The sequence below is a fragment of the Lottia gigantea genome, assembly GCF_000327385.1.
Source record: "Lottia gigantea unplaced genomic scaffold LOTGIsca_121, whole genome shotgun sequence".
NCBI classification, from domain to species: domain Eukaryota; kingdom Metazoa; phylum Mollusca; class Gastropoda; family Lottiidae; genus Lottia; species Lottia gigantea.
In genome coordinates this window covers 84,447-101,785 of record NW_008707245.1, presented here as the reverse complement: position 1 = coordinate 101,785, position 17,339 = coordinate 84,447, and the positions used below count along the sequence as shown (strand labels likewise).

The window sequence follows — 17,339 nt, the reverse complement described above, 5'->3', positions numbered from 1 at the left end:
CCAAAGGATTTTATACGAGGAAATTTGCATTGACGTTGCACAGTTTCTTTTATTGCTGAACTTTGTTTTGTATTGAATTTGATATTTTTACAGTAAATTATTTTAACTAAGCCTGTATTTTTAATTCCGAAAGCTTGTTTTTGTAAAATTGCTTGTAGAGGGCAGAGTGTAACTGTATCGCTAAGAGTTGTGGAACGTCATTTACTAGCCTACAATTGGTGGTCGTGATCTCTAATCTCGGTCAACGTGTAGACTAGTTTAGCCGCGGACTAGCTCTTATATAGTATTCTCATAATTCCACTCGGCCCAGCTGTAAATTGGTATGGATAATCCGGGAAAGATCAATGCCAAGACGTTTGACCAAGGATCAAACCTTATTGGTGACAAGCAAATCAAGCTATCAAAACCATTTTAATATATTCTAATCGCAGATTTTAAGAGACAGAACGACTTTAAATTCTTGAGTGGGATTCCGTTTAAAGGGGAATATATTTAGAAACAGCAATGAAGTTTTCTTTGGTGCTTTTATAAATCCTTTTGGCATTTTCAATTTTGCAGTAATATTCGCAACTTCGGAGAAGAAGCACTTTATATACCCCTGTAAACTTCAAGACCAAATGGCAAGAAATAGAAGCGAGAACTCATTTAAAATATTACGACAGTCAATCGTCCTTCTTCCCTTCGGTTGGAAGAATCAGTAACGATAACTCTGAGGTTAGTTTGGTGATTTGTTTGGCTGAATTGGTTCAGACTTATACCAGACTTTAGAGTGATCTCACCAGCTGAAAAAAAATTCAAAGACAGCCATTACTCGAGGAATTAAATGACCATACCGTGATAAACGCTCTCAGGGGACGTCCAAATGATTTTCTTTGCCCAAACGCAACATTTGTCTTTTTCAGAGCCGTAGTCTCTTTGTTTCAGAGAGGGAAGGCGGAGGTCTTCATTACAAGGTTAATTCAAATCCCAAATAGTAATAGAACAAAACGCCCACATGGTATACAAACCCAAAGCGAAGGGAAAATTTGTTTTCGCATGGTATCAGACCAAGAAAATTGGTAAAGTGTTAAAGAAAGGAAGCAGTACTCACTGTTGGAATTGATGTTGAAGACACCACCATCATTCTCGAGTTGGAAATTCTTCGGATCACTTCCACCAGAAGTTTCCACTTTATATATGAGCGGATAGTTTCCCAATCTGTTCAGGATTTTGAATCCAGGTAAATTAGTAATTTTCAACGGTAACGGAGTTGATTTCTCTCGGACCGTTACTAACACCAACGCATCGGCCTTCAATCCACTTGGGTCGTAAGCTGAGACGGACAGAATTACTCTGCTTGGAAGCCCATAGCTAAGGTAATAGTCTTGACTGTATCTAATGACTCCTGTAGACTGGTCGATAGAGAAGCCGTTCGCTGGAGGAAATTCCAGTTGGTAGGTGATTGGATCTCCGTTGGGATCGGTCGCTAAACCAGCATCAAACACAACTGTACCGACCTGACAATACAAATGGCAAAAATAGACAGATTATAAAGAAAGTTTAGTGACAAACAAACAAATAAACTGAAATGAAATGAAACGAAATAAAACGAGATGAAATTAAATGAATTCTAAACTCACCGGACCTTCGTCAACTGCAGCTGTAAAGAATGCAGGATTGAAAACTGGTGGCTGGTTCCTTGTTGAACCAATGGACAAAGTAAGGGATTTCTCTGTGGATTTTGACCCATCGGAGACGCTGATCATTAATTCGACGTTTTGCGGAGAAAACGACTGAATAGTGTATCCATTTCCTAGAGATACAACACCACCTGAATTGTTAAAAAAATATATCAGTTAAAATTGCATGTATGCTTTCACCAGCTTTCAGCTTTTATCAACATTCGCTGAATTAAACTTATTAGAGCTGATACTAATACGCAATCCTCATCAGAGCAGTTAGATTTCGGGAAAGAGATCAATGGACAAGATCTGAAAAAAGTGGTGGATTATCATCCGAACTTACTTGAAGGATCGATTTGAAACAAGAACTGTGGGAATGAATTCGAATTGGTGATAGAATACGTCAAGGGTTGTCCTTCGGGATCTTGGGCGTTCACATCAAAAATTGTTACACCTGATTGTTGGGACTTCGAAACTTGTTTAGTTGCTGGTAAGTTTAGGAACGTTGGTGGATCATTGTTGATGTCCTTGATGGTGACGTCTATTTGAGCCGTTGAGGAGAGACCTCGGCTATCTGTAGCCTGGACCGTCAAACGAGTTGGATTCGGCAGGGAAGCTCCTAGTGTACTTGTAGCGTAAGTTATCGCCCCTGTGTTAGGGTTTATTGAAAAGTAGTTGGAATATGCTCCGGGGAGGATCTGGAATCGGATGTAGTCATTTGCGTCTGGATCGTTCACGGATGACAGAAGGGAAGTTACTACGACTTGTCCGGCCTAAAAAAAATACAAGCATAAAACCTAATCAGACAGGAACCTTACAATAAATTTTCCAACGAAGGCTAATAAAGTGGAGTTTTCCGTTTAAAACTTTTTTACCATCGCATCATATCTGAATGGGATCACTGGAGGTATAGGGTCGAGGTAACATCGTGCTTTCATTGCCGTCTCTCCCAACCTTCCACACTCGCTTATGAACTCACCTGCCCCGCATTGGCTGTAACCTGGTACACTTGCTGCGTGAAAACTGGACTTTCGTTCACATTGATAACAGTAAAGGTAAGCGTCTCCTCTGGCGTAGATGTGCCGGTGCTGTCCGTTCCCTTGATAGTCAATGTGAACACTTTGTTACTGAGAGATTCATAATCAAGTGGGGTAGTTTGGGTAATTTCACCAGCTGAAATAGAATATGATTTGGTGATAAATTGAACTTTTAGATTGATTTAAACCACACCCCTTCGACTCGACATTAACACAAAGAAAGAAAGAAATTACAGAAGAGTTGCGAAGACGACAAACTACTTTGCTGGTCGCGAAATGGTCGCGAAAGTGGTCGTCTGCAGTCGTGAATTATATTGAAAAGTTCTTAATTTTGGTCGCATGCTGAAGGTGATTGATTAATATAGGTAGTCGCATGCGCAAGATTCACTGTAATACTTATATCAGGTCCATGGCCTGAATCCCATTTTGCTGGATTAGACCGACAAGCCTATTCAAGGACTAACTTACTTTGAGGGTTGATCTGAAAAGGAGCATTAGCAGGGGAAGATGTCATCGAGAACGTCACTTGTTGACTCACAGGTGGCTTCTGGACGATGAAACGACCATTGGATTCTTCAGGAATATTGACGGAGGCCGGTAGATTGGGGATACGTGGTAACGTAGGCGGCTGATCTTGAATATTTATCAACAAAGAAGCAGTGTCCTTATCTCCGACTCTATCCGTTACATCTACAGTTAGGACCAGTTGATTCGGGAGATTGGCAAGATTCTTGTTGGAAGCAAAGGTAATAGCTCCCGTGAGCTGATTTATATTAAAGTAGCTTGACCACATGTTATTCTGGAGCGAGAATGATTTTGTATCGCCTGCATCCTGGTCGGTTACTTTACCGTCTAAGTTTTCGTAGACTGGGCCTCCGGGCTGAAACAACAATGAGTTATCATAAAACTCTTTAATAAAAATGAACTCTCCAAAAAAGAAATCATTAGTCGGGATGTCGCTTTAAGTGTTATGGCAAGTACACATGACCTGTCATCGCCAGTAAGACGCTTTACAGTACCCAATTTAAAGGGCCCAAACGTTGCTACATAATCATCAGCTTATTGCATTTGTAGGGCAATAAGTAATGAAGAAGACAGTACAAACAGTTAAGGGTCTTTACGTCGGGGATCTTACCTGTCGGTTCATAACTGTAGCGAAATAGTTTGCGGATGAGAACTTTGGAGGATGATTTTCTCCTGTGGCTGGCCCTACACTGATGGTTAAGGTCTCTGTGCTTGAAGTTCCATACAAGTCTGCCGCTGTTACACTTAGTTTGAAAACTTGGCCCATGAAGTTGGTGTAAGTTAGGTAAGGGCTTGGTTTAGATGCCACTTCACCAGCTAAAAAAAGATTTCAAAACCTTTTTGGTAAAAACGGAATGCCAATTTCTGTTCAATTTCCCAATGTTGAAGAATCTCCCAATCCGTTCATTCTGTGGTATATATTGGCAATACGATATTCCCTGCCAAACAGTTCAAAAGGTGTCGTTGAAATCAAGGACAATTCAAATAAGAATTTAAAGAGGACATACACCAGACACTAACTGAAACCACCCAATCAAGGTAATGAGAGTACTATAGCAATCTCGAATGTCGAATATACTTACTGTTTTTATCGAAGGAGAAGTAGTACTGAGCCCAGGATGGTTCCCAAGTTTCAGAGAAGACGATGTTATCGTTTTCTGGATCAGTAGCCTGTACAGTGAAGAACTTCATACCGGCCGGATTCTCCATAACCGTAACTGTTTCCGGAAGGTTGGTTATCTTTGGTGGCGAATTATCTGTAAAATAAGACATCCAGTTTTTTTTATGGGCAATGGCATAACAACCAGATGAAACTCAAGATGGTTGCAACTACTAGCTCTGTGGACTTTTGCATGGAGTAACGAGGTGACAAGCCAGTCGCAGAGTGGATACAGCTATCCGGAAGTGCCATCTTGTGCTGTCTTATGAGTGACATTCATTGTACAACTCATGGTACTGGTAGAATTGAACTTAATAGGTTTTCAGAACTGCCCAAAAGACGGACAGAAGAAAATCGGCCTATTAGTAAACTTACTTTGAGAGATTCGCACTGTAAGAGTCTTTGGAACTGACGAAAGTTGACCATCAGAAGCAGAAACAGTCAGCGTAAACTGATTGTTCAAGTATAACTGAAGGAATGGTGTTGACTTTAGGCTTACTTCACCAGCTGCAAAAAAATAAGAGGGTCCATAGAGGTAGGAAGGTCACAGTGAATATTTCCATTTCTGGCTCTTCTGGCCCCGAGTGACTGCAATTGTGCTTGGGATCTGTTTTTAATTTAATGAGCTTTCCTGGTTGGTTCTTTTTTAATCCAACTACCAAGTACTACGACTAACGTTAACGTTAACTTGTCATCTACCAACCACCTGCTGATAGGGTTTTGGCTGCGTGATCCAGTGAGACATATGTAAGGATCTCTACATCCTATATTATTGTTGGAAAAACCATTAAAGTATCAAAACTACATCCGAAACCTACTTTGGGAGTTAAACGTGAAGATGTTGCCGGCGATTTGATTGTCCCAAGTTCCTGTATATGTCACCAAGTCGTTCTGGTCGTCTCGGGAGGTAACGGTGAAGATTACTCCGGCTTGGTCCGACGTCGTGACTACTTTGACATCGTTTAGATTGGTGATTACTGGAGCAGTGTTCAGGTCTGAAACAGAAATGGAATTAATTTTTACGTCCGAGGATGAGGAAGAGGAAGAAATACAAACAGTGTGAAATAAGGGGCATTATACTGAGATATCAACATTTCCAAATTTTTAACATGCATAGACTTTGGCACATTTTTCTTTGGTTTATTGGTATTATGACCAGTATCGGTTGACCCGACATTTGGCGGCATCGAATCGGGGACCTTAGGTTAGTGGGCTAGCGAACTGTTCTCCTCCCCTTTCCTATAGACACAGGCCACACTTCTACTCCACATTCACAAACATACCTGGAGCTATTGTGATCGTAACCCTGGCTGTACCAGAAAGACTTCCATCAGAGGCTGAGACATCAGCCACAAAGACTCTGTTTGGTGGTAAGGAGACTCCAGGCCTTACAGATATCACACCGGCTGGAAGAGACAACACGTTATCTTTAGTAATACAGAACGAAAATGGGGCATTCTTTTGTAATGTACATTAATTGGTGCTATAATTTTTGTGATAATTTATTGGAGTTATATTCTTTAGTAATTGGCAGTACCTTATTTGGTAATACATAGTAAATATACCAAGAAATGACGATCCGAACCGCAAAACGAAACTTAAAATCCAATCTAACACCAACATAATGGCGAAACAATAGTAGCAGCTAATGACCCATTCGCAAGAGGAAATATATCAATCATAATTGAGTAAGTATTTCATAATGAAAAGTAGTAGCAAGTGTCACAATAAATACTTACTTGCAGGATTAATAACAAAATAATTGTTGCCATCAATGGGGTTCCAACTGTTAACACTGTACGTGACAGTATCGCCCGGATTGGGATCGTTCGCTATCACTGTGATCACGTCACCGACTTTGCTCGCTGGAATGGTCACAGCATAATTCCCAACGTTGAATACAGGGGGGTCGTTTGGTGCTGGAAGGAGAAATTAAATGGAATTTTATGCCCTCTTGCCAATACAGACAACGTTACATAATGTTAATTGAGGACCAGTGCATCACAATAGCGGTATTTGCCTTATCTTGCCTTATCCAACAGAACTACTACACAGTTTTCCAAGTAAGATTTCACGAAAACCCGAAGGCACTCTTATTCAAATATAATGTGAATTGGAGACCATTGCACCACATTAGCGGCACTGGCATTACCTTTTTTAAACTGCATGTTGGATACTATGTCTAGGTTCACTGTCACTTGCGATTGACTAGACGGTTTCCACAAAACCCCGAAGATACCCTGTTCAAAAATAAGCAAGAGTTTGGTCTTTGTTGTCCACATCTCTTCCATATGAAGAATATTATACTTACGTTGCTGTACGTTGATTACCAGCGTTCCAATGTTAGAGGTTAACGTTCCATCAGAGGCTTTAACGTTCACTGTATACGTACTACCGGGTGGTAGGATCGCACCAGGCTTGACCGTAATATCTCCAGCTAAAAAAAAACAGATCATTCTAAACGTCAGGCAGAGACCTTTCACGCAATCAAAAGTTCGGGATTCTAAAGGATTTTAGAATTTTCAGCGAGTACCAAATTTAATTCAATTCACAATTACAGGGTTTCTCTGGTAAAAGACCAGATTGTGTTCTTTCTGTCAGTCTAGAAGTGGAATTAGGATTCCTAGCATGGTAAGGTAAAGGGGGGGACCTGTTGCTTTCCGCTGGACGTTCGAGATAATACATACATATATAAGGTAAGTTCACTTACTCTGTGGATTTAAGTAGAATAACTGGCTGCCCGATAACGGAATCCAGCTGTCTACTTCATATGTTAAGGGGTCGCCGTTTGGATCAATTGCAACGAATCCACCGATCAGTCCTGTTGTCGTAGTTAGAATGGAAGCGGTCTGAGTTGGATCGATGATGACTGGTACTCCGCTTGGTGCTGTTAAGATGCAAAACAAAATGGAGATGAAAAGACTTTGTTGTTTTTTGACTTCTTGATTTTGGTACTCAAGAATGAAGATTGGTATAACATAACTAAATTTTTGATTGAAATTAAATTGAGTTTTACGTCCTACTTCTTAGCTTTTGTAAGGTTATGTCGCATAATCGGCTAAGCCGTTATTTTTTACATGACATCATTCGCTTGTAACGTCGAATAAATGGTGGTTGTGGCTTCTAATCTCTGTCGGCGCGTGAAGTACAACGACCTTGAATAATCTTCATTCATATTTCCAGTCAGCTTAGTTTTAAAAATGTACGGATAGTCTCGGTAGGATCTATGTCAAGAAGTTTGGTCAAGGACCAGTTAATAGAATACAGAGGAATAGTGGCTCAGCTACCAATTCCACAGGCACCAGACTCACCTGGTTGGGCAACTGAAGAGGATACATTGTGCCAAGAGAACTCAACTACATTTGAAACCTACCATCTGGAGTTTTAATGATCACAGTACCAGGAACAGAATTCAGAGTCCCGTCAGACACCTTGACATTCAGGGTGAACGTTGTTGAGGGAGGTAAAGGTCGATCTGTTCTTGAAACTTCTCCAGCTGCAAGGAAACATCTCAGATTTGATTTACAAAAGTAAAACAGTTGAAAATGACGAAGATGGCGGTGATGCTGATCCTTTTACTGTTGAAAGGTATGACGATACTGGCTTGACGTAGCCATTAAGAGTGACATAAGGTGTTCAGGAAATGTTGGCACTATGCTAGTTCTCGGTAACAATACAAGAATACAGAAACAATGATATGAAATGAATCGAGTTTTACGTACTACATTACTGCACCATTTGGGCCAATGAAGACGAGCAACGCCATGCAAGGTGCGTTGAGGGACATTTTGCCAGGACAGTGGCATAAGCGTGCTCTTTTTCCGATTTCCAACTGTCGAAGGATCTTTACCGTGCACAGTCTCGGTTCAAGAATACAGAAAGTCACCTACTTTGGGGGTTGACGAAAAAGTATGTCGAGGCATCACTGGGAATGACACTGTCTACGATAAACCTAATCGTAGCTCCTTCGGGATCTTCGCCGTTAAAATCAAAGATGGTTCCAGTTGGTGCCAGACTCGTTAGTTGTACAGTTTCTGTTCCAGAGTTTGGTGGTTTGGTCAGAATTGGTGGTTGATTTACAGCTGAAAGGAGTTGAAATAAAAAAATATATTGAGATTTTCAATGAAGTATTACCTCCTACAGGTACAGAGTTGTGTTGATTGATATATTATAGTTGGTTGGCGATATATTCTCCAATGAAATGGAGTTTTACGCTCTACAGATCTGATGGACTATGAAAATTTGATTCTTGAAAATTCTTAAGGACTCACCAACGGGGGTTTTAATGATCACTGTTCCAGGAGAAGAATCCAGAGTCCCGTCAGACACCTTGACATTCAGAATGAAGGTTGTTCCGGGAGGAAGGGGTACATCCGTTCTTATAACTGCTCCAGCTGCAAAGACAAATCACAGAATAAAGAAATATTGAAAAGACGTCCAAGGTGAAGAAGGGGAAGCTAATATTGAATGGATCTCATTGGACATTCTTTAGGAAAGACATTGCCCACAAAACTTCGTAAAAGAAGTGAGAACCTTGTCTAAGAATTGGTAACGGACATGCAACGTAGCAATTTCTTGATAAACCTTTGTTAAAGAAAAACACACTGTAGACCAAAATCACTAACTTGAAGCCACGACAGCAAAGTACTGTAAAGCATCATTGGGATCGTAACTGTCGATTGTATACTGAACTGGAGCTCCTTCAGGATCTACTCCATCAAAATCATAAATAGGGTCAGCTGGTTCCAGACTGAATAGTTGTACAGTTTCTGTTCCCGAGTTTGGTGGTTTGGTCAGAATTGGTGGTTGATTTACAGCTGGAAGGAGTTGAAATAAAACAATATATTGAGATTTTCGGGTACATAGCTGGACTGATTGCTGAAATGATAGTTGGTTGGGGATATACTCAATGAAATGGAGTTTTACGCCCTACAGATCAGATGGACTATGAAAATTTGATTCTTGAAAATTCTTAAGGACTCACCAACGGGGGTTTTAATGATCACTGTTCCAGGAGAAGAATCCAGAGTCCCGTCAGACACCTTGACATTCAGAATGAAGGTTGTTCCGGGAGGAAGGGGTACATCCGTTCTTATAACTGCTCCAGCTGCAAAGACAAATCACAGAGTACAGAAATATTGAAAAGACGTCCAAGGTGAAGAAGGGGAAGCTAATATTGAATGGACCTCATTGGACATTCTTAAGGAAAGACATTGCCCACAAAACTAGCATCCAATTTCGTAAGAGAAGTGAGAACCTTGTCTAAGAATTGGTAACGGACATGCAACGTAGCAATTTCTTGATAAACCTTTGTTAAAGGAAAGCACACTGTAGACCAAAATCACTAACTTGAAGCCACGACAGCAAAGTACTGTAAAGCATCATTGGGATCGTAACTGTCGATTGTATACTGAACTGGAGCTCCTTCAGGATCTACTCCATCAAAATCATAGATAGGGTCAGCTGGTTCCAGACTGAATAGTTGTACAGTTTCAGATCCAGAGTTTGGTGGTTTGGTCAGAATTGGTGGTAGATTTACAGCTGGAACGAAGTGGAATAGAACAATACAGTAAGATCTTCAATGGAGTTTTACATCCTACAGCGACCGAGTAGCATTGATTGGTGAAGATGATAGATGGTTGGCGTCTAACGCATGGGGTAAACTCCGTCTTACGGAGTTATACCTTGATATTGTGGAGATGACCAGTCATGTCCTTCTTCCAAGGTGAAAGATAATTCTTTTTCTTACCTGCTGGTGTGTTGATGATCAGAGTAGTAGGTTGGGAGGAAGCTGCTTTACTGTCAGTGGCCGTCACTTGGAGAGCAAATGTGGAACTTGGTGGTATAGTTACACCCGACTTGATAGAGACTGTACCATCTGAAACGAAGACATAACCATTAAAACTAACTGCCATTTTGGCCATCTTTCAGGTCCAGGATAACAGTACTTACGATTCAAAAGGAAGCTTTACGGTTTACTAAAGAAACAAGAACATCTAATGCAACTCAGACGTGTTGATCCTCGATAAGATACTGCTCACCTGATGGATTGAGGTCAAAATAAGTTCCACCATTGGCTGGAGACCAGTTGACCACTTGAAAGCTAAAAGGATCACTTTCGTCGTCCACGGCATTGAAGTCGAAGATCTGGCCAGTTTGAGTGAGCGAGTTCAATGTGACTGTTGCTGATCCGGAGTTCGGGTTGATGATGGTTGGTGGTGTATTGGGGTCTGAAATCAGAAGTTGATGAACAACTGAACAACTGAATTGGACTGCTCAGCTTGGGAGAATGATATAAAATCATTTCTTCATTCACTTACAAAGACCATCTCTTTGATTTTCAACTTAACTTGACCCAACTTTTGTGTTCGATCTTCAGCCTATTAAAAGCTTTTATCAAATTTAACCTCAACTTAATCAGTCGCATCGCCTTATGCAGGGTCTTACAAAAGATAAGGCTAAGCTGGGTATTTCGACCATAGGATGCAACCTGGTTTGACAGTTTTTTTTTAATTTGGAAACAAGAATTGTTGATCAAAATCCTTACCAGCATTAACTCGTATATTAAAAGTTTTGGTCGCGGACGTATCTTTGCCATCACTGGCAGTCACCTCTACAGTATAAATTTGTCCAGCAGTAAGGGTGGCTCCTGGTTTCTTGGTTATTACTCCAGCTGGAATTTAATGTCGTCATTATTAATGGTCCGAACGGCAATAACACTTGGGCCAGCTGTGGAAATGAGTTACCGAGCGCCATTGTTCCCTTTACAATTTGAAAACTTGTGGATTGAAACATACTTAGTTTGAGCTGCCATGAACAGCGCACGTGTTTCATTGTGTGATTTTGTCAGAAATGCAACCTTACTTGTAGGATTGAAGTCAAAGTAGCTGCCACCGTTAGCAGGGTTTACCCAGTTGGCAGTAAATGTGGGAGAATCTCCAGGATCGGCATCGGTAGCATCAACATCCAATATAGTTTGTGTTGGGGGAACACTCTGTACAATTTGAACATTGTTGACTGTGTTGGTGATTACTGGTGCGTTGTTTGGTGCTGCCGCTGAAAAATGAAAGAATCAATGATATATTATCATGCCAACTGCCAAAAAGTCAAGAGTGCTCTAACAGTTAGGTCTTTGAAGCATTCATGATGGCGAAGAAATATGACTGATTGGATTGTCATCTTGTTACTGAATGAGTTTTACGTCCTAATTTTCTACACATTGTGAGTCAAGTTGACTCCTTTATCGATGACCATGGATGGATCTATACCATGTACAACCAATGGCATATTGGATCTTGGTTTATCTGTTCCTCCGACCTATATAACTAACACGGATAAATTAAGAGGAATTAATTATCAGTGGTTCCAGGATATAAAATCCTCCTTACCCTGGGTGATTCTGAGGATCAAATTCTCCGAAGACGAAGCTCCACCTTGGTCATCAGTGGCCGTTACAGTTACATTGAATACAATATTCTGTAGGGCTGCGTAATTTAATGTTACTCCTGCTTTGATAGACACTTCACCAGCTGAAATATATTGAAGTCAAATAGATAGAAGTTTTGAGTCCCACATTTCAGATCCTTGTGAAGTGAGGAGGACCTTTATGCCACACAACAAGCAAAAGGTGACCCTCTCCTTCTCGCTGGTAGGAGAAGGCCTACATGATGTCAAATATCTTCATCAACTCGACTGGATTGCATCGGTAGCCAACTGTTGACAGAAGAAAAGACTGGCAGAAAACTTGATGGAGCAGTAACTTACTCTGTGTATTGAAATCGAAGTAAGTATCAGCATTGTTTGGACTGTTCCATCTGTAACTGTAAGCTATAGGATCGCTTTCTGGATCGGAACTGCTAATAGAGAACACGACGCCATTTTCGTTTTCGGCCACATCATGGGTAGTTGGAAGATTGTTTATAGTTGGTGCTTGGTTTACTGGTGGCTCGGAAGCTATGTGAATGAAATGATATCAATTGTGAAGTTTTACGTCTAGTTAATCTACTCCTAGTTAAGCAAATGATAAATATTTTGAGGGGTATCCCTAGAATGATTTTAAGTACCATCGAGGTTTAACAGGATTACCAATTGACTATGAAACTGTGAACAGCCAGTAGTGCATGCCACATTGGTTTATTTCCCCCATCAGAAGGACTGCTCGCTATTTTCCTTGTCAGTCCCTTTAAACCAACAGGTCCATATTCATCCATGGAACTTACCTGGTTTAGCAACACATTCTCCATGAACACACCACTAAAATGAATAGTTCACACAGTTATTTTTAAAGAACAATGTGGAACGTCCAAATGAACAAGAAGTGAGGATGCCTCCAGTTGGTCAACTCTACCACCTACAGGTACGAAGAAACACTGAGGATATGAAAGAGCACTTGCCAACTGGTCACAGTCAATGTTTTCCTTAAAGAAAAGTGTACTCCAAACATTCATTTACTCTGGCTACGGAATTGGAGTATACCTATACGCCCACAGGACAGTACTTACCTTGTCAGTACCGCAATCGGAGTAGTCAAGTGGTATAACATATCGCAGAGTTGTTGTAGTTGCAAGACACTTCATTTTATAGCATTCTTCACCAGGCTGGAAAACAGAAGACAAGTTGCGTCAATGCTTCTCTCAAAATGTCCCTTATTGAACACTCATTGTGTACCATACCATACTATACTATACTATACTAAATAGTTGTATGTACTTACGTCTTCTCCATAATACGAGGAGTTGTCAGCTACAGCAAATCGACACTGGTCATCTTTGGAGTAGATCTGGCCAAGTTTTGGACTAGCTGATAGCTCACCATCACCGTATCTGTTATCGAACAAACAGTCGGTACTGAAACAGATACAGATGGTAACAAATTACATCATTTTGAGAGCCGATCAAGTTTGACGGTGGTTTGACGATAGGTACTTCTCTTATTTTGGAACATTTAATAGCCTTGGACAATGAACACCCGGAACTTCATTCGGAAACTGCAGGGCCCCAGTTGCCCTAATACGACGGTGACTGGTATGGGATTGTAACGTCGAACTTTTTAGTGGGGGCAGAGGATATCTTACATTTTTGCCTTGATTGTGCCCTATAGTACCACTGAGTGGCCCATTATGTCGTTTCCGAAGACAGCGCACGTATTCTCACCTTTCAAGATCTAGCTTAAAAGCAGCTACGGAGCAAGATGAGAAGGTCCATCTTCGTTTTGCGATCTCTGTGCTGGTGATGGCACCAATGTTAGAAACGGCGGTCATAATGTATTGGTCAGCATTATCGCACCCTTCATTACTGTCATGTCCCGCACCGACTCTGAAAGAAAGGGGAGCAAGGCATTTCAATTGTTTTTCACTATGCCAAGTTTAGTGCTATTGGTTTTTATGGGTAGTTACGTATCATGTGTCTTACGACTGAAGAATATATATTTATATACCGCTGATGACATTTTCCCTTTTGGGTTTTGTTGCATGTAGCGTCACAGTTAAGAACAAAAGAGAAAACAAATGACATCTAGGTCCTCAATTCATTCCAATCAGAGCACTTTTCCACAGTGTACTCAACAACTAAGACCATCAAATCAACCACTGAATCAATTATTCTCTTGAAATTTTATTTCAATCTTGTAACTTGCGCTATGACATTGGGTATATCTAAACGCGTTTCAATAGTTCGGAGTAAACAGATGCACAAAACGGAATCATACCCGTGGGCCAGTTCATGGGCAGCAGTAATCGCAGATCGTTCTCGGCGTCTATCTTCCACAAGCGACATTGCGTATGTCGTACAGAGAACTCCAGTATAAGCCAAACCTGAAATGAAAAATAGAATGGCTTTGGCTTCACATGGGGTTAACAATTGTAGCTCCTTAGGTAAGCGTGTATTAGCGGTACTTAGTAGCAGCTTTCAGCAAATCGTTGATTTCCTTATAGTGCGTGCATTTGGTTTGTTCAGAGCAAATATTTGACTGTTTGGACTACATGGAGGTTCAAATTTGACCACATATGATCAGCCCACTCTGGATCTTACCGGCATTGGACAGGCTCCCAGTACTAGCAGAGAACAGATCATAGCCAGAGAACAGCATGTAATGATCACTATCAGGAATGGTAATGCCTGCTGGAATATTGTTGATGTAGTTTCTGAATTCAGATAAAATCAGCGAGGAGTTGATCGTATCTGCGACTTTGTTGGTCTCAACAAATGGAATATCTGCCGGGTCCTACAAAAAATGAAAGTGGGGTATTACTTCTTACTAAATTAGGAAAATACAAAGTTCCAGGACATTAGTCTACTATTTTAGGATGTGTTTAGCGATTTCTAACGTGTAAAGCCAAAATACTCACAGTAAATATAACCAGTCCAGAGTTGACAATACTGATGGAGAAGGTAGGATCGATTTCTTGCACCGTCTTGTATCGGACTCTTAGCTGCTCGGCGTGGAAAGCGTAGTATGTGGACATCTCGGTCTGGGTTGCAGCAGCATCATTGGCATTCTTAGTCAAAAACCTGAAAAAAGACATTTTGTGTAAAAGCGAGCAATACTGCTACCACATATTTGGAAGATGGTATTTTCTTTTAAAATATTTCAGGCATTTATGGCATTAACTCAAGCAATGGGGCATGCAGGGTCTAAATAGTTTTGAGGTAAGATCCGAATCGAGATTTGAAGTATCATCGTAAAAACGAGAGTTATGTCCACTTACTTCTGGTAAATGGCGTAATCAGCCAAAAAACAAACTTCGATGATGTAATTGGTTAATGCTCTGGATTGGCGTGTAGGCTTTATTACTGGAACATACCCTGAAATCGAACAAAAATTTTGGTGTAGGATTTTTTCGGATTCGTGTGTATTTAGAACAGAGTGTACAACGTTTTCTATTTTTAGAAAGGTTTATCACGCCATAATTCTGTTCTACCTCTGGACCTTGTTGCTACTATCTTTTCCTGGTTGCCACACTGTGACCAATTAATTGAGGGGGGTGTCCTATGTAAACGACGTGTGACGAGTGTCCTAAGAACAGTGGGCGGGTCCTATGTATATGGGTGGGACTTCTCAATAGTGGGGGTGGCCTGTTTCGGTCTAGAAGAAGGGAATACCAACCTGGAGGATAAATACTATCTCCTCTGTAATCCACAATGCCATCATCATCCACGATATTATACAATGTTTTAATAATAGGATCTGGATTGATAGCTACACGACGTTTACCGAATCGGAACGTACCAATCTGAAATAAATGAGTACTTAGAAAGCCCTCGTAACAGTGGCGGAGCCAAATATGATTTTTATACGCTTTTTGCCCAAAATATGTGTTAGAATGAACCAAATCAGTTGAATTTTTCGACAATTTCTTGGGAGAACTCCTTCAGACGCTGTATGAGAGACTTGTGACTATGACGCCTTCACAGAGTATAAGAACACTTACCAAATCATAGCGAAAGAATCCTTTAGAATCCCTCCTTAAACCCAACATGAATACACCATCTCGATTGAAGTCGACGTACGTTGCAACATCCTGAAAAAATAGGTCAAATCAGTGCTCCATACACGTGCATATTCGAAACATGGGGCTGCTGTGTACAGAAATGTACAGATTTTAATTTCGGAAAATGAAACAGTGACGAAATTGCATGCCTATAATCGGAGAGGTAAAGTAACTTAAAAAGTTTGATCGACCTCAATTCTGATGACATGGCCACTGTTTTCCCACATCTTTCTCTTACGTTAACCAAATACCAGTCAATCTTATCCACTACGGCAAAAAGAGAAAATCTGGTCTTACCTCCCCCGAAGTAAAAGACTTAACACTTTTGCCGTCTTTAATGATCGTGGTAGCGGGAAGGTCTATTTTAGTCAAATTCAGCACAACGTATAGACCATTTTCGTCTTCCATTCGATAGAAGATATTATTTTGCATGAAACGCGCGGACCTCTTCTCCCTTGCAGCATAGTGACTCTTTTCTAGGTTGATCTGAGTGAGGGTGACTTTCTCTGGAAAGGAAGACTATTTTGATTAGACAAGGGGAATAACTTAGCAACAGTTAACTGAAACATTGTCAAATTCAATTTCGTTTGTGATCCCTCTCGCTTCGTTCAGAAATATCAAATTTTTGTAAAAGCTACGATCGGCAAGTTTCGCGGACAAATTTATCAACAGCACCAGCAAGGTATTTAACCCTTTACACTAGTAAATACACAGTGGAAACTTTACCTGCAATTGAAGAGGCCGCTAATCCAAAAAGTAACAACGATATAAAATACAGTCCCATCTTTGTTAGATGGTTAAAAGGGCTTTGATTTAAAGTCCAAAATCATCTTTATTTATAATGACGCAATTCTCTTCAGAAATTCTTGACATAGATACATCGGGGTTAAGTTAATGTTACTGACACAAAGAGACCCCATTTTGTTTTTTAATAGACGTTTATCTTAGGGTATAAGACCGCTTCTAATGCTGGAGAAATCGAACGCAAAGTGGCGACATTTTTTTTTTATTTCTCTTATGAATTCTGTAATGCGAAATAAACTTATAATATCTTCGCAGAATACATCCAAAGATCAGTCCAAACTAATATCTACCGCGAAAATCAATAACAAAGTCAAGAACATATACAAGCATTCATTATTTAGAAATTCAAAATGGCGCCCTTTTGTTATAGAGATCTATTCTAAAGTAAACAAGGAAGTCCGCTAGAAAAAAATGACAGTCTAAATCCAATATTTACTAAGAATAATGACCAACTTATGAATAATTGATAGAATAAAATCAAATATTAGTCTCTTCAAGTAAAGGAAACGGTAATTGTGAAGATTTTTCAACACTTTTTCAAGATTTTTCAAGATTTTTCTGATTTGTGGTTGGCTTTTCACAGCAAAATAAATTAAACTTGAAAGGTTTGTTTTTTAGTTCAGCTTTGGTTACATAACACTTGAAAAATATGCAATTGAAAAAAG

The 17,339-nt window shown here is 40.3% G+C and overlaps 1 protein-coding gene across 1 annotated transcript; it reads right to left on the bottom strand.

Moving 5' to 3' along the window:
• Positions 1–645: 645 nt before the first annotated feature.
• Positions 646–16,654, bottom strand: LOTGIDRAFT_171821 (hypothetical protein; the record flags this gene model as incomplete). The annotated part of the gene is made up of 38 exons (XM_009048393.1): positions 646–782; positions 1,091–1,496; positions 1,620–1,810; positions 2,005–2,434; positions 2,641–2,834; positions 3,167–3,578; positions 3,834–4,039; positions 4,306–4,479; positions 4,758–4,889; positions 5,201–5,377; positions 5,666–5,788; positions 6,122–6,301; positions 6,694–6,819; positions 7,093–7,269; positions 7,756–7,878; positions 8,273–8,464; positions 8,654–8,776; positions 9,008–9,199; positions 9,367–9,489; positions 9,732–9,923; positions 10,132–10,260; positions 10,424–10,612; positions 10,930–11,055; positions 11,247–11,438; positions 11,771–11,911; positions 12,147–12,335; positions 12,602–12,635; positions 12,884–12,979; positions 13,096–13,228; positions 13,535–13,696; positions 14,088–14,193; positions 14,411–14,603; positions 14,728–14,890; positions 15,088–15,184; positions 15,486–15,612; positions 15,811–15,900; positions 16,168–16,376; positions 16,597–16,654. 38 exons carry the CDS (start codon positions 16,652–16,654, stop codon positions 646–648), a joined length of 6,444 nt encoding a protein of 2,147 aa, XP_009046641.1.
• Positions 16,655–17,339: the final 685 nt, after the last annotated feature.